This window comes from Chelonia mydas, chromosome 3 (assembly GCF_015237465.2).
Source record: "Chelonia mydas isolate rCheMyd1 chromosome 3, rCheMyd1.pri.v2, whole genome shotgun sequence".
Lineage (NCBI taxonomy): Eukaryota > Metazoa > Chordata > Testudines > Cheloniidae > Chelonia > Chelonia mydas.
Genome location: NC_057851.1, coordinates 190,302,107 through 190,320,425, shown reverse-complemented (window position 1 = coordinate 190,320,425; position 18,319 = coordinate 190,302,107). Strand labels below are relative to the sequence as shown.

Below are 18,319 nucleotides of genomic sequence, written 5' to 3'. Positions count from 1 at the left end.
TTCCTACCCACAGATCTCTGACCCAGCCGAGTTGTACACGTGCAGAGAAGTAAGCAGAGCCTGAGTATGGACACTGACCATACTGCAGCCACTGAGCGATTCCATTCCCAATAGCTCTGTGCCCTACCCCTAGAAACAGAGTCAATAACACCACTCCCTCCACTGTCAGAAGTAGCAGTGGGAAGAGTGCCTGTCTTAACGTTCCTTCAGGAGGGATCTCCCTAGCTGACTACCAGGCTGAGAGATAGAGACCTGCTGTGGAAGGGTGCAACTGAATCCACCATGACACCTCCACAAGTCTCTTTTGAGGAGTACAATGAACCCCTGCAGCTGCCGACCCCTCTGTATCTTCCCCTGTGATGACAGCTGTGTGTTATTATTTTGACACCCCCGCCCCAACATTATTAGCCTTCAGGTCTCACTGGAAGTAGAGGGGAAGGGGAATTAGGATTCACAGAGAGCCTAGAAAGGTCATAGTGGAGGGAATATGGTTAGCTCCTTAACCCATCTAAGAAATTTGACCATGAAGCAGATGTGCAGCCATCAAAACAGCCTGACTATCCTGAGGATTGGTCAGGCTGAAGCAAAGTTCCCTTCTGTGGGAACCTTTGCAGCCCTTAGAATATGAACTATAGAAATTTTGGGGACAGTCATCAGAGAAAATAATTAAAATAAATACAGGAACACTAAAACATTTAACAAGATCTAAAAGATTAGCAAGAAGGGAGGAGCAACCCTATCAGGACAAATAATAATGGAGAGAAGATAAAAAGTAGGGGGGCTGCAGAAGTTGCAATTTCCCCCTTGCATGCTGAAGAGGGGAATCTGGGTCTGAACTCGAAAACCTTTGGTGGAGTTTGTATCCTGGGTGTTGTGTGGGACTCATCTCTACATTACACCTTCCATCTTAGCCTCTAATGATTAAACATTCAAATGATATCGGCATCCTTCTAAGTAACATCATGTTGAGGAACATAGGATCATAGAAAATACATGGCATACTTCACCAATCATTCTTAAACAAAATATCTCAAATGAAGGGGTGGGTTCTGACTAAACCTATACCAGCTCTGCAACAATAGAACTCATTTGGCCTGATTCTCCACTCCCTTGCACCTTATTTACATATTTATTTGTATTTATTTATTTGGCTTTCTATAATAATAAAAAGGGATGCCTATCTGAGAACTCTAGGCCCCCAGACACCAATTATAAAACCAAATGAAACAGCCAGCGGAACTGAACACCCTATAAAAACACAAAAGTCTCCTCCATCCCCATACAACCAACCCCACCCTCAGTATCAACCCACACAGATAAATGTCCCTGAAATAGTGCCAAGTTACATCTTTGCAGAGGTGTAAAATGCCGCCCAATCAGAATGATAGACTTTTACATTGTTGTGTTCACTTTGCCGATGTGTAAATGACTACACAAGGTACCAGGGAGTGGAAAATCATGCCTTAAATTTGTTTCCATGTGGCTTACTACCTTACCTAAAGTTGATTAAAATTAATCTTTTCTGTGAGTAAAACGGCATTACAAGAGTATTGAGATTTTTGGGAAAGACATAATAGAAAACATCAATTTAATATTTGATGGACATCCATGACACTAATTGGCACTTCTGTTGGCAATCTCAGAAGAGACATAAGGACTGAATGGGTTTGAAAAGTGATCCACATTCTCATTCCAATCAGGACTGAGGCACAGTGGTAGGGCAGTGTGCCATATCTTGTGATGTTGTTGCCTATGCCAGGCCTGTCCTGTACAATAAACACTTTCTTTTCCAGTGATGTCAACCCAGCAATTCTCACCAGCATTAAATTCACTTTAATTAAAAAAAAATACCCCTATATAATGGTTCCATTTCGTGAATTATTCTTTTTTTTGCTCTTTTGTGAGCTATGTTCATTTGGCTTTTCTTTCACTGTGATTTACATATAAAGACGCTGACAATTATTGTGCAGTTGCCTTGACTTTAAAGGTGTCCCATATCTCTGGAAGACCTGTTTCTTGAACAATGGACTTTAATATGGTTCCATGACAGGGAGCTTGCTACAGTCACTGCCTCTGGCAATAACTTTCTGACATTTAGATTATATTCTGGAGGGATTCATAAACTACTGATGGTTTTTTATATTCCATATATTCTTAAAGCAAAGACAAAGACTTTTTTTTAAAGTAGCAGTGTTCCTGGTTTGCCATGTATTTCAACTGATACTGCTCTATCTTAGTATTCACTGGGGTGCTTCTTTAAACTGAGAGAAAAGTTGTTGAGATTTCAGATGTGAACCTAGTGTCAGAAATTCTAAGAAATGTTTCCACTTCAACATGTGTGGACCCGGTTACTTAGAAAAGCAATACCTTCATGATTTTATCTACAGAAATAGTTATTACTTTAAACTTGGTGTATTAATAAATCCAGAAAGACATCCAAATATTTGAGCTAGTCAAGTGATCGTGATATGAAGCTAGAGTTACACCTCAGTGTGTTTCAGTAAGTGGAATACAGATATAGGGAAATAGTTCCATTACTGGGACATAATATAAAGCATATTTTGCAAATGGAGTGCTGGAAAAATTAGTTGAGTAATGCTACTTATCCTGCACCAAGTGCCAAAAGCCTAGTCATTTGTAAAGTGTAAATATCTATAGGGGGAAAAGCAGACCACTATGGTAATATGAATCTATGGATAATTCATAACGTACTCTTGTGTATGAATGTAGTTGTTTGGTCCTCATTGTTATAATCTAAGCATTTCTGAATTAGAGTCACTGTAGTCAGTGGATTGAGGCTTGATACAAAGCCCACTGAAGTCAATGGGAGGCTTATGTAGGCTTTGATCAGGCCCAGAGCCCACTCATAATGGTTCATGGTCACTGACACAGAAAAATACTGGGTTTTTCTATGAACAATTTTTTCTGTTGAACGTTTTGTTCTTTTGCCGATAAACTTCTAAAATGTAAGCAGGAAAAAAAATAGAATGAGCGTAGGAAGACATTCCTCTGTGTCTAGAGCAATAGCTTAGTCTTAACTTAAAAGGGACGAGAAACAGCCAAGTCTTTCTGTTTCATATCTTCTTATGGAGTAAAAGAGCTCTGACATTTTCAGTCCAGCTATGTTGTGAAATCCCCTCAGCTGTTAGTCCACAAGAATGTACAGATACAATGTATTGCCACATGACTTCCAGCAAGCCAGGAATCCTATCCTGCAACTCTTGTTCACACACGTAGTTTTTACTCACACCATTGATTTCAGTGGACCAGTCACATGAGTAAATGTGACAGTAAAGGGCCCAATATTTATATTGCTTAGCTGGAATCCATTGTTCCTTCAAATCCTTGTCCAGTTTTCTATCCATTGAGTTTTATTGATAAATATGCTTTTATAACATCTACTGGGAAACACAGCAAAAACCTGTAGGAACCTACAGGAATTCTGGGATTGGGGATCAAATTAGAAAACACCCACGATTTCTCTCTTGGAACCCCATCATTTTGAAAGCGCCACTTTCAGACTGCTGTCAGGCAGCACGGAGGGCACACTGCTGAGTTCTGCAATCCTGACCGTCATTAATACAACCTGGATAATGCAGTTGCACAGGCAGATGGATTTGACTCAGCAGCTTTAGATGCCGCAGCAATACGGCAACAGGTGGAGGAGGAGCAGGAGGAAGAAATGGAGCAGTTAGTTTTTCAGGGCATTTATCTGGAGCAGCTTCATTTGGTGGATTGCCACTTCTGGGCTTGATCAACTAGCACTGACTGACAGGATAGTGAGGCAGCTTTGGGGTGACCAGTAGTGGCTGCAGAATTTCAGGATGCAGAAGACTACTTGGCTATGTGGTTGATTGCAATAGTGGTCCCAGTATGGTTTGTTTCCCATTGTTTGCTGAACAGTGCTGGCATGGGATGCTGTGCTTGACCTTCGTAACAAACGGTGCTCCATCACAGCTATTTGCCTTGGCATTGTCTTCCTCAAGTCCCCCTCCTGGGTCACATACTCCATTTTGAGCCTTTCTGAGTGCTCCAGAAAACCATCCTTCTACACTTCTGCCTTTGTGGACTTCCCTTGGGTTGCAGTCACTAGGTCCTGGAACATTTCCTTTGTTGTTATCATCTTTTTTTCTCTTTGGAGTTTAGTCAGCCGCTCAGTGACTGACAAGCCTCCCGTGTTCATGGACAGAGGCATTGCAAGTTCTGAGGGAAAACAGAAAAAGCACAAGTAATTATTGTCCCCTGTTCCAGCAACAATGCTATTTCCATCTTCTCTTTGCACTGAGGGGTTTGCTTTGAGAGGTTAAGGCATTTTGCAGATTACATCCCTCTTGTATAAGAACCTTATGAAAATGCTGGTGTGGGGGTGGTATTGGCGGCTTCAGATGGGTGGGGGGTTGTGGGGTGGGTGCATGCGGGGGGGGGGGGGGGGGGGGGGGCTATGGTGGTTTTAGCTGAATGAGGTATGTGGAATGGTTGGGCGTAGGCCTTTAGGCTTTAAGTGTGGGGGGCTTGTTTGGATGGAGGACAGTCGGGGACAGGTTTCAGAGTGGTAGCCGTGTTAATCTGTATCAGTTGGGGACAGGTTAGCTATTGCATGTGCACCTCTGCAGGCTGTCCTGACATTGGAGGATGTTACCCTGAAGCAAGCTCGCAGGAGTCATAGAAGGGAAGATAGGAAGCACCGCTATGTACCAGGATGGTGTTGCCGCAGCTGGTGCAGAAATGGAAGGGAAATGGTAGCTGAATGAGTAGTCCCAAGAGAGCAGCAGTGCCTTGCAATGTACATGCCAAAATAGAGCACTATCCTCACCTTATGTTTTCTTTTATGACACCCACAGATCAGCATAAAGTGCACTGAAATACAAAAAGAGAGTATTGTTCAATAATTGTTTCAGATAGCCAGGAATGCTTAATAATGGCTACAAATATATGCATTTTGAAATGTCTCTAAAGCCTGTTTGCGGCAACTTACCTCTTCAGATCTCAAGTTAGCTAAAAGATGAGGGCATTTATAAAACAGTAAGTCAATTTTTTTCTATTGCCTTTTTTTTTCTGCATCCGTTCCTACTATAAACAGGACTGCCATGCAGTACAGTTTATTTATTTTAAACTCCTTGTTTCCAGCATCATGAGTGAGGGGCAGGAGGTTGGCAAGGGATGGGGCAAGAGGGGGAACAAGCAGGAAGCAAGGTGGGAAGCAGGGTTTGGAGGCAGCAAATGTGTTCAGTGGTTGTGGGTTATGATACTGCAGGGAAATAAAGTTTTATAGCTTTAAACCTCCGGCATGCATGCCATTTTGAGCACATTGTGGGGGAAAGGCATTAAAAGTCAAGCAAGTGGAGAGAGTCTTCTAGCTCTGCCCAGCATAGTGGTTGTTGATAAACTGGATAGTCAATTGCTTGTCTACCCTTTGATTTGTTATGAAATGTGTTCAAGAGGCCAAAAACGAATGTCCGTCAGGTTTATTGCTCTAAGCCAATTATAACATAGCATGGAAAATGTATATGATACTAGTCTCAGGGAAGCTGTATCATGCAGCACAGTTGCATTCACTGTACATAGCAGGTGTGCTCCCAAAATTCACATTTCAGCTGGTATTATTTATATGATGATTTTTACAAGTTACATAGCTCTTTACACATCACTAAAATCCAACTGATCAGTCTGTTCCAGTTCCCTCACTTGTTCTGTTCCTTCCTTATCTTTGTTCTGGATACTAGCATTCCAGGTACTGGTCCATGAAGGGTCTTCCCTAGCTTGTACTAAGACATAAAAGCAAATGTATCTTGGTAGCTATCTGCTTATGCTAAATGCTTATTTCAGCAAATGCAAGGAGTTATGGGATACTTGGCATAAATGAACAGGATTATGGTATAAGCCAGTTTAGGCTATATCACTGTTACAATATTTGTGCTTAATGTTATTGGTGCTTAATGCATAGGTATATATTATCCACCCTATATATGTGTGTGTGTGTGTGTATCATCCACCACATATACATAGTGTGGATAATACATAATATTAATATGATATATATGTTATCTAGCATATATTAGTTAACAGTGATGGACAACGAGCACTCAGAAATCCCCCATACATTGTATTTCACATGATATCAGAGCAATAAACTGCAGCATGTTCAGGTTGGTTGCTTTTAGAGCTCTCTTCCACAGCAGTTTGTCTGGTTGTTTGCATGGGATTGTTGTGTAACCTCTGAGACTGCTCGATCATACAGTTCTTGCTTTCTAGAAAAATCTCCTCCTGGTGGGATCCCTTATGTGGTGTCAAGGATACTTGCCAGGTTATCTGGAGTGTGTTATGGAAAACTCATTCTTGGGTGCAATAGTAGCATCATTTGCAAAAATGCAGTCCAGTTTCTCATGCTATGGGCAAGGTAGTGGGAGCATTATTGGAGGTCTTGTTCTGGTCCCGTGCCTTCAAGTACTCCTCCCATAGCTCCTTTGCTCCCACTCAACCCTGGACCAGCTCTGGTAATGCCCCCTTTTCCTCATTTGCTCAGACAGTGTCCTCTAGATGTCTGCATTTCAGTGACTCTTCTCACGATGGGACAGGACATACATCATTCCAAAGAGTGCAGTCCAGTCCACACAGCAGCATGGTGGGTGGGGGAGCATGGCTCCTCTAGTGGTATGTGAACCCATCACTACCTCTTATCAAAGGGAGCACTTGAGGCTGAGTGCTTGCATTTCAATGGCGAGGTTACATTTTGTCAACATGACCCCTGGACAGTGGTGAAAGTAAGTCGGTACAGGCCAGTACAGCATACCGGTAAGAAAGTGGCCACCGGTACACAGCTGATGTTAAAGACCTACCGTGCCGGCAGGGCCATTGATGGCGGGGGCAAAAGTCACAGCTGCCCGGGGCCTGGCGATTTAAAATGGCCCAGGGCTCCCAGCAGTGGCCAGAACCCCAGGCCCTTTAAATCGCCACTGGATCCCTGGGCAGCATGGGCCGGGCAGCGCTGAAGGGCTGGCTGGGGGAGTCTGGTTCCAGCCCTGCCCCTCCTGCCTGAGGCCCAGGCCCTTCTGGGGCCCAGAGCAGCCGCCCCACACCTTGCCTGGGAGCCCAGCTGCCCTGTGTACCAGTAAGTCCTTTAAGTTACTTTCACCTGGAGCTGTGGAAAAAACAGATACACAGACAAGCTGATGCAGGAGTGAAGCAATGCAGTGTAGGATAACAATGGGAGGTCTGACAGAAGCAGGAATCCTAAAGGGAACAAACTCCCTGTGATAGGCAGTTACTCCTGTTCCCAGGGGCATTGCTTACTGTGGCCTAAGATGCCAAATACCTCACTTTACATAAAAGGTTGTGTGGGACTGCAAGGCACTGTAAACTAAAGTTACACTGCTGTAACATCCCCATGTAAACAAGACCTTATGGTCTGCCATCTTGTTATAATGATCCTTTCTCTCTGCTTCATTGAGCAGTGTCCCATCCCCCATAAAACATTCCAAGTGCCTTGCATTTACTGCTCAGCAATAGTCTGTCATCACCACTCACTTCAAAGTAGCTTCATGTGCTTGAATGATCCTGGTTGCAAAGACTGCAGTTAAAATCTTGTCTGACTCATTGAGTTGCCTCTGTGCCAGGCCACTGTTGAGTTTTTTAAGAAACCTTACCCCTGTTGTGTCAAACAGTGGGTCACCCCCCACAAAACATATTATTTCCGGTGTGATCATTCCAGCCTGCAGGTGAGCTTGAAATTAACTTGAGTGAGTATCCATGTAAGTGAAACTCAATCACTTCATTGTTTGGTGGGGGAGAAGGGGAGGGCAAGAGAGGTCTGTGTAGCTGAAGCTGATTTCCTCTCTAAACTGATGCATTTTGAACTCATTAGTCACCCAGTTCTTGGTATGGATGGTGTCAGCATCTGTAAAATACAATCCCCAATCTGAGCATGGCTGTGGATCCTTTTATTGGAGTGAAACAATTTGGTTCAGTTTCTTTGCAATGGGAGTAGAAGCTACTACGTGTTCTGTGTGAGTGGGCTAGACTCCTGCTGTGGTGTATGTATATTCTGCTGCACTTCAAGTAATGCAGTACATAAAAGAAGCCATCTCTGAGGTGGCATAAAGAAAAGTATCTGATGTCTTAGCAATTGGGTACTAAGGATTTCCATTTCATATGGTCTCAAAAGTTGGAAACACATTTTACATTCAGTGTGACTCCTGTGTTTTGAGGCTACGTAGCTAGGCAACCCACGAAGAGAAACTGCACTGATGCTGCAGTGAGGTTTAGATATGCTGCACGTATCAGTGGAAATGTCTTCATAATAAAAACAGCAAAAGCAAAATTTGATCAAACTTGCTCTGCATGAGAAGGGGTGTTTCAAATAGCACCTGTCACTCTGATATCCTATTATGGCTCCAAATTTAGGAACACAAAAGCCCAGATCTAAAAACCGTTCCCTCTTTCTCTTCCTTTGAAGCAGGGGAATGTGACTTTTTGTTTAAAGGCCTTTTTTTCTTAAGAGCACTGAATCTGGGGAAGGCTATATTGAAAAGATTGTTTTACACCTTGATCCGAAAACAGTCAGGCATGGGCTCAGTCTGATCTCTTCTGGCCAGGAGTCCAAAGCTGGGGTTCCTGCCAGAGAGAATGCTCTTTTCCCAGTACCTGGTAGTCTACCCACCTGCATTGTCTCAGTGGAGAAATGAGGTAGAAGGTTCATGAAGGGCAAGACAGATAACTAGGTTCCAATCCATTTAGTGCCCCAGTATGTCCCCTCCCTCAAACCTCAGGAAATGGGGAGGATTTGGGTATGCTGCTACTACATTGACTTCTGTTGTTCAAGTTGGAGAGGAAATTTGTATTCTGTTGACTGGTAGGAAAGGAGCTTCTGCAGTTTAGGCTCAATAGGGGACTTCATCTGGCTGGCAGAAATGGTGTCCTGTCAAGCAGTAGTTATTCTCAGTCAGAAAGGCATGAAAAGGATAATGAGAAATATGGCAGTTGTCAGTTTGGATGTAAAACTACAGAAGGGCAACCAAGAGGATGATTGTCTGCATCCTTGTAGGTGCAAAAGAGCATAAGGGTGGAGAAAAGAAGAGTTGGAGGGAAAGGGCATACATAGTATTTACCCCTTTGTCAGCCTATTATATTTAGTTGTGATAGTTTGATTGTACTTCACATCCTTCATTATCTTAGTAGAAACAGTGCCGTCATATCTTGAAGTTCCTGCTAGTTAAGTGCCTAAGGGCAGGAACTTTTTCAGCAGGACACCTATTTTTGTACAGTAAATAAGCCCAGTAGGGCATCTAAATAGCTGTCAGTACTGACAGGTTTTGTGATTCATTTTTTTTTTAAATGAAGGCATCAGTGATGTAATTGCAAACTCATCTCTGCTCCATTCCTCCTCCTTTATAACTAACACTTCCTGCCTCTTTGCTCTATTCCTTAATTTGTTGTGCGTGCAGAGGCAGCAAATGAAGCCCGGGTACTAAGAATTCTGTCACGTTTCACTCTGAATCCCACAACGTGCTCACAACACATTGAAAGATTATGGGCAATATGAAGATATACACTTGTGAAAGGAGAAGTAAGAAACCAGGGTAGGCTGAGAACAAGGGGAGAGACAACTGGGAATGGGTGGGAAAGAAATAGAGATAAAAGAACTGTGAGTGAAAGAAGATGAGAGAGGTAACAAGGAAACCGGAGAAAGGCAAAAAGAAATCAGAAAGGAGTGTTGAAGAAGTGGGTGAAAGTGAGAATCCACAGTGTATGGGGCTATATAAGGCAGTGGGGACACAGGAATGCAGATTGGAACAGAGAGCTGCCTGCTGCAGTCGTTTATGAGCTCTGATTACGTGCTTATATAGTTAAACAGAAAATAATGCATTTGCTTAACAATACAAAAAGAGGGAAGAGCAAGGAGCGGATGGAGGTTTGATGGCTTTTTGGATTAGTAATGGTATTTAGAGCCTGTTGCCAGGTCAAATCTAGCAGTTTGATAGTTTTCACGATTTGGCAGCTCTTTGCCTGTGTGGAATAAGTTGATGAGACAGGGCCAGAGAGAACCTGAGGGTGGGGGGGGGAATCATGGGGTATGAGACGCTCCTTCTCCAATCTCAATAGTACAAAAAGTAGTGTAATCATTCTATTCTACAGAGCTCTGCAGACAGCAAATGAGATTATGAAAAGAAAGCCTGACAACCATTTGCATGATATATGAATTAATGAGGGATTTTACAAAGGGATGTTCTGAACAACCTGCACCCAGCCCCCTGCTTTCAGATCTTTATAGATGTAACTATCCCAAATAATATGAATAGTCGGGGCATATTTCAATCATAGGTTATAATCTGAACTTTAACTGTTCTTGCACTGTTTACATTTAACTTGTTCTTACACTGCTATTCATGTGAGTCATGCACCTTATGCCTTATTTATATACTTTCTATACTTTAGACTAACTGTAATCTGGAAACTTCATTCTCTAACCCAGGGGACACATGCTGGAGTAAAGGTCTTCCTTGCTGCATGAGTCTGCTGCAGACTCCAGGGTGTCCTCATCAGGGTGGCATCTCAATGGCCACACCTGCCACAAGGACGGTTTTATGTGGGGGTCACGGTCGGTGATCCTCCTGCCCCAGGCTGCAAGGTCCGTTCTCCTTTCTCCAGCAGGACTTGAGGGAATGAGTTCTGAGAGCTCCCTGTTGCAGGGCTTTAATGGTGAAGCTATACAGCAGGGAACTCTTCTGCCTCCAGCGGACACATAAGTAGCTGGATGTACACACAGGATCACCTGCACTTCTGCTGCTGCAGTGAGTTGGTCAAGGCCTTTTTGAAAAGAGGTCACAGGTTCAGTGGAATTTTAAATGGTTTGCGGGGGGAGCGGTTCTTAGGTTTTTTTTAGAGAGTAAATAAGTTTGGGATTTACCTAATAGTGACAGTATCTCTATAAGGAAATGTTTACTGTCATCAAAGTTCTACTCCTGGGTCCTAATGGTTTTGTTAAACTTTACTTTAAGGTTGACACAATCCATGAACAATATGTTAAAGTAGACCTGGACCTTTGGATAACACTCTGTCCATAGCCTAGATGGGATGAAAACATGGTTTTGTCAAAAGGAAAAAGAAGCTACTGTATAAACTATGTAATTTACAAGGATCTGGGTTTCGAATTATACAACTTGGACTGGGCTTCAGTCAAGGAGTTCTTGCCTTGTTTCTGCTTCTCAGTAATTAATGCACTCAGGAACTGACCTTGGCATAGTTCATCCAGATGAGAAATGAGCTGTGTTTTGAAAATGGGTTCTTAAAATGTGGCAGGAGCTTATCCCAGTATAAGATGATAATTCTTGTAATGGATGTCTAGTGAATATGGAGGGTATTTGTCACTTCAGCAATCTTTGCCAAGTTGAGGTCAAAGAAATTGCTGTGTTGCCTCAAATGTAAGCACCTTCCTTCATATGCCTCATGTGTTATAATTTTCTGGACCAGTTGTGGCGTTACCAGAGAAGAAGGGTCTGAGTCAAAAATGTCAGTCAGATGTGGAGCTGGGGTAAAAATTCCAAAAGTGACTTAGGAGTCCAGGTCCCATTTTCAAAAGTGACTTAGGCACTTAGGGACCTTGTTGACTTTCAGTGAGATGTAGGCTTTGAAGTGCCCAAGTCACCTTTGAAAATGTAAACTAGATTCCTAAATCACCTGGGTGCTTTTGAAAATTTTACTCCTGGACTTCTCCAAAGTTCAGTGGGGGGTTGGCTCCAGGGTTTAGATTTAAGCCTGTCTCTATGTATATATTTAAACTTTTTGATTTGATCAGTTAAAACCATGCTGTACAGAATAAACAATAATGTCCACACTATACCTAGTTTGCTGAGATTTTAGATGTTAAGATATATGAGATTCTGGGACATGCATAAAATGCTCCATAGGAGCAATAACCCTGTCCTTTCCTTAGAAAGATTCCTCTTTAGTTCACAAAAGCAGTATTCTCCATTTCATATTTGTATTGCATTAAGACTTCACTACTTTTTAATAAGGTCATATTCCTTGCCTGTGTGTCCAATATTACCAGTTTACACTGTATTCTAGTGCTTCGGGAATGTCCTATTCCAAGCCACTTACTGTACTATAAGTAAGAATTTCCACAGAAGCTCTGCTGGTGATAGGTATTTTAAGATATAATTGCATCATGCTGATTTACTGTGACGGCTGAGATTAATTTGATCTATTCAGGTAGCCTAGGGAGACTGTGGAATCTCTTTCATTGAAAGTGTTTAAGAATAGGTTAAAGAAACATTATCAGGGATGATCTAGGTGTGCTTAATCCCCCCTCAGCAAATGGGGATGGACTAGATGACCCCTTGAGTTCCCTTCCAGATTCAATGATTCTCACATTGATTTTACTGCAAATGCTCTCATGGGAAAGAACGTGTTATTGGGAAATTAGTGACTAAGTAACTCTTGCTTTACTGGGTGTTTTCTAAGCATTTTGCTGAGACCTTTCAGTAACCATGGGTGCCATCTTGGGAATTTTAAGGTTTAAATTGAAACACCCCAAATTGAAAAGTTTTCAGCTGAAAATGAAACACTTTTTGTCTGAAACCCCAAAACGTTCAGTTTTGAGATTTAAAGTCTACATTTTCTCTGGAAAATTTAGGCAAACATTTTTTTTCACTCTCATATGTATTTTCCTCCAAAAAACAAAACTTCCAACCAATTTTAGTGTTAATGTTACCAGCTGTTTCAAGAAAAACAAAGACTCCTGAGCTTGACAAGTAAAATTAGATTAATTTCACCCTTAGAAATGAAAAACAATGAAATAGATTACAATGTGGTTTCACTGTGTGTAAGTCAAGGCAGAATTATTCCTCCCTGAATTTTGATATCTAGATATCAGTAATCTACGTTACTAGTATTTTTTCTAAATCTAAACGTAAAACTTTGGACAGCAGGAAACAAATGAAAATAAAAGCAATTTGAAGCATGCAACATTATTTTCAAATGCTTCTCTTTTTTTCATAATCATTTTATTTCATTTTTTTGACAGATGATGATAATGAAGAGGAGAGTGAGATAAGTGAGGATACAGGTGTGTGAAAATGTTTGTCAAAAACATACTTCTGCACATTATAAAACAGTTTGAGAAACATCTTAAAATTAATCACATGACCATGGTGAACCTTCTTACTAGGTACTATAGTTGTCATCCATTGTAGCCCACTGGTTTGTAATTATGTTTCTTATTAACAACTAGTTTGAACACGAATGGGAATTAATTATGGTTCCACAGTTTAGTTATTTTACTAAGGTGTGAATGCAGAGCAACCCTTGGGGACTTGCATTTGCACATTTGCAATCACTGATTCTCTGTGTTCGTGCACGTGTGTGTGTGTGTAGTCATTGACTACTCTGTTTGTGTGTGTGTGTCTGTGTCTGTGTGTGTGTGATACTTCTGAGTTGGCAGGACATTTATGATATTTTGGCCTTCTGAGTTTACTACATGTATGAATAATTACTGTTCTCTGCCTACTGCATTGGATGGAGCTTTTATAAATACTAATATGTATGGTATTGTGTTTGGTGTACAAAATATACACATGCAAAAGCACACAGTGGCCACTAAAAATTCAGCACTTGCTGACAGGTATCGTACTGTTGTATTTTTGATACCGTGATTATTTTCTATTCTAACCTTTCCAAAAAACTGTGATATCTCCAATTTCACTTTTTATTGGAACCAATACATATGTATTTTTATTAGCTATATTGTTTAGAATTTTTTTGGATTCTTTCATATATAAATTAAATTGAATTTTTAAAGTATTTAATAGTAGAAATTAAAAATAAAGTTTCCACTTTATAGCAAGAATAAGACTTAGTATTAGTTCTTTTGTCTTGCTTCCTTTGTAACTCCATTAAATTAAATGAAGTTACCACATGGGTTACACTGCAAATCACCACAGATTTAGGTCATTTGAGTGGTACATTTTGTGGCATATCTGCTCCTGTGTGGATTTCAAGCACAGGGTGGCGATGGGGTACCACATATTCAGTACCTTATGTTGCTTCATGCCCCATCACTGAGTTATATTTAGAGAATTAGATGTTGGATGCGCTATTAATACTTGTGTGGCCAAAGTTTAGTATCCTTCATATATCCTTTAGCAGTAGAGAGCGATGCCATTTTGACCCATTAATGTAAGAACTTAATATTAGTAAGGGACATTTGCATAAATGTCATAAACAGATGACTTCTGCGTTAAGGGGAGAGCTCTGTTTATGGTAATTTAGTCACCAGGCTGAAGAGTGTCTGCTCTTAAATGCTTTGTGGGGAAAGTTGATTAATCTGTGTTTAAATAAGGTTGCAACTGCTATTTGCCACTTTCAGTTGTTAATGAATAATCATTTTTCATTCCACTTGACTTCATGAGGTCATGACTCCTGCAGACAGAATCAGTAGCTGAAGCCAATATTGATGATCCCGAACTGCTGAGCCATTCAGATATAATCTGTACTCAAAAGCTCATCTTTAGGTTGTTTCTCTAATGTTTCAGCCTTAAAAACTTCTGGGATTCCTGGAGTGTGCAATAGCAGGCGATCTCATGTGGGCTCTTTCAATCTGGAGACTCAGTTCTAATTAAACACAGTTGCTAAAGCTGGTAGAAAAAATTCAGATCCTCACTTAGGGCCTGATCTAGTGTCAGCTGAAGTCGGTGGGAATATGTTCACTGACTTCAATGGACACCAGATCAGGCCTTTGGAGCAGCTGCTGGACTCGGCCATAAGTAAGGAATAGCAGATGGCCAAATGTGTAGTTTATGGGGAGATGAACATGCGGAGAGTGTATTCTCTGTCTTATGTCTCCATCACTCAGGAGTGTGCATATCTTATTACATTTAGAAACTCTGTTCTTCATAATTTTTTTTTTAAGTAAACAGGGGGATGTTTTGATTGCATGTGTCTCAGATGATCTCCAGTGATACCTGCTGATAACACTATATGAAGCGTAACTGGCACTGATGAGCATTACTGTGAGTTATGACACTGGACAAGAGTATCTCCAGTACCTTAGGAAACAATATTTTTATTTTAAAAATAACCTATTCTTAAAGGAAACACTCAAAACCAGTCCTCTAATGGCATTTAATTAGTATTTTTTAGATGATCGGTTTATTTTTCAGGATGCAGCCTCTTGTAATAGCTGTTAGCATACTGTTATGTTCAACTCAAAGTGCTCTGATGTTATCATATTTCATACAGTCTGCTGTTAGAATGGCTGAGTCAAAAGGGCAGCTACAGATTTTTGTAGTTCAGTATCTGATATGTCCTTTATCTGAGAATTATATCTTGCACTGGCAGAGGGAAAGACTAAATGATCAGATCGATTTTGTCCATCTTTAACTTATGTGATTTAATACTGCAGTGCCATAAGGCTGAACATTTTATACCACATTAATGAAACATTATTGTAAATCTTCACTTTTGGATTACCTGGTTTTTGTACACTTATGTTTTCAGACATATAAAAAGGCAAAAATACCTCTTATGCTACCACAGTTATGCTCAATGATGGCATATGCAAATTATGCAGCCATGTGCTATTATGGGAAGCATAGTTTTGTAAATACATATTCCAACACTGTAAGGTTTGTTCCCCATAACCAAAGTTAATTTCCTTAGTATTAGGGAGGGATCAAAAACACACAAACAAGCCTCCCCCATTGTTCAATTTTCAAAACCTCTTTAGACCTGTCACTAATTATAAGTGTCCTGCTCTCCTTCAGCTGTGAAAATCTACCCAACCTAACCACACCCCTGCTCTAGCTACCAAAGCAATTGGATCTTATCCCAGTGATAAGCCCCTTGCCTGCCATGTTTCCTGTCAACCCTTCTGTTACATACCCAAAGTAAGTGTCCTACCAATTATCCCATCTCTCCACCAAGGGTGCAACCTGCCTAGTCCCACCCAGCATCAGAAACCTTCCCTACCCAAGATGGTAGACCCAATATTCCCCACACACACTCGCTTTGAAACCTTTCTGTAAACTAGCCCACATGAACATCAACTACCAGATTGCACATAAGATATATACTTGTGCGTATGTCAGGGCACTTCATCTTAGAGGGGAGCTTTTTCTCTGACTGAGAGGAAAATGTCAGGCACTTGTCACTGAGCAGGATTTATGAATGTTTTGGGAGCTTGGAATGGCCTCCTTTACGTGGCACATTGGCCTTGTGGGTTTGACCCATGGAGAATAGCCATTCCCCAAATATATTGTGAGTAAATACCATTTTGCATGAATGCTCACAAATAATAAAGGGTACAAAAGTGGTTAAATTGAACAGCCATTCAAAACTCGAATAAATGGTTGTAAGCACTGTTTTTTGCCATTCTTGCCAGCTCTGTTCATGATACATGTATGTCTCTGCAGAACTGAAAGGGTTAAGATTTATTTCTTGGCCATACACAAATACACATTTTTGAAGCTTACAAAAATCCCTTTCTGTCTTTGGAGTGAGGGAAAATCTACTCATCTGCTAGAAAGCAATGAAATTGTGTTTGAAATCGCATTCTCCTGAGATGGTTCCTCCACATTCTTTTTGTGAGCATTTTAAGATTCTTTCAGGAATGGAGAAACATTGTTCCGTTGGCAATAGTAACTGTTCTAACTTCTCCCAATGCAAGCACCGTCATCCCCCCACCCCCATCTTAGTGCAGTCAATTAAGACATTAGATATATTTTCTGATGTATTCAGAGACTCTAGGAAGACCAAGCCATGTTATACATGGATACTTAACACTAAAACTTGATTGGCATTTGATTTTTGAGACTAGAGGAAGCCTCACAGATCGATTAGATGATAACTTCATCTTCAGAGGGGAGAATGGTGTTTGAAATATTCATATTGATTTGGTCTCCCAAAGTGAAGCATTGCCAAGCCAAAAAGGGAAAAGAGCAGCTATCATATGAGGGCATTAGAGCCAGACAGGCCCTGCATCAATATAGTTCATTATAAATACTCAATTTCTTTTAAAGAATGGCAGAGGGGGCAGCAATCAATCTTTAAAGTCTGACAGCTTCTATCCTTCGTACTAACAACATGTGTTGAACATGGCCATTGCTTCTGACTGACTCTATGTTGAATAGCTGAGTTGTTTTAATCCCTGATATTTATTCCCTGTGGTTGAGTTTGCATGTCCACCAGCCAGGGAAGAGAGAAATTGATTTTAGCGCTCCACGCATCTTAATTTCATATCTTCTTTTCAAAATCTAGTATTAAAATTTCCAATGCAGTTGATCACATCTGCTGGCATGTAACACAGTCTTCTGTCAAGTGGTTAACCTTTAGAAAGGAAAGGTCCAGTTCCTGAGACCAAGCAAATCTGGGGGTGTTTTCATATTTCAGTAAATTGATTAATACAAGAGTCCCCTATAATGTGAAGATATAGAAACAATCACCAATTTGAGGTTTTGTTGAATCAACTATTAGTGTTAATTCCCTAAAACTGTATTTAATACAGGTCTTCATTTTAGAATGTTTCCAAGTACTATGGGCTTCTACTGCCTGTAACTTACAGTCTGACTCAGAATTTGGTGAGTCTTATTGCTACATTTAAGTATGGTATGCTGCAGAAAGAACAATGTCCCAGCTAAGCAGGTGGAGAGATTTCTCCCCCTCCCCTGGCTTCTTGGTGAGGCCAAGGGCTTGGTGAGGGCCAAGTGGGACAGTAAACACCCAGCCAAATCCTGGCTACTACTTAGGGGTAGCAAATCACAAATCCTGACTAATGGGTAGAGAAGTGCAAGCTTTCCCCCACAACCTGGCTGCTTACAGTTTGGAGGTTTGTTCTCTGACTTCCATGCTGCATGTGGCTAAACAGATTGAGCTTCTAGAGTCTGTCACTAGCAGACTCTGAACTCTCTCCAATTTATCAACATCCTTAAATTGTGGGCACCAGAACTGGACACAATATTCCAGCAGTGGTTGCACCAGTGCCAAATATAGAGGGAAAATAACCTCTCTACTCCTACTCAAGGTTCCCTTGTTTATGCATCCCAGGATCTCATCAGCCCTTTTGGCCACAACACCTCCCTGGGAGCTCATGTTCAGCTGATTATCCACCATGCCCCTCAAATCTTTTCAGAGTCACTGCTTCCAAAGATAGGACCCCCATCCTATAAGTTAGTACAGTGAGATGGAGAGGCTTGATGCATTTATTCACATAGAGCTACACTACTGGTAAGGTGAAATTAGGCTGAGAGTGCATGTGTATTACTAGTTTCTAAAAAGTCTCCTTTTTTCTATTGACAAGCCTCACTAACAATCAGTTTACACTTTTGTG

The 18,319-nt window shown here is 41.1% G+C and overlaps 1 protein-coding gene across 3 annotated transcripts in view; it reads left to right on the top strand.

Annotated features, from left to right (window-relative positions):
• MACROD2 (mono-ADP ribosylhydrolase 2) overlaps positions 1-18,319 on the top strand; it is a 1,293,068-nt gene that overhangs the window by 1,180,111 nt on the left and 94,638 nt on the right. For 2 of the 3 annotated variants that reach the window (XM_043544021.1, XM_027828001.3), the window contains exon 10: positions 13,022-13,063. The exons of the other annotated variant lie outside the window; for it this stretch is intronic. In XM_043544021.1, coding sequence (XP_043399956.1) covers positions 13,022-13,063 — 42 coding nt within the window. The remainder of the gene's footprint in view (positions 1-13,021; positions 13,064-18,319) is intronic. 3 annotated transcript variants of the gene reach the window in all.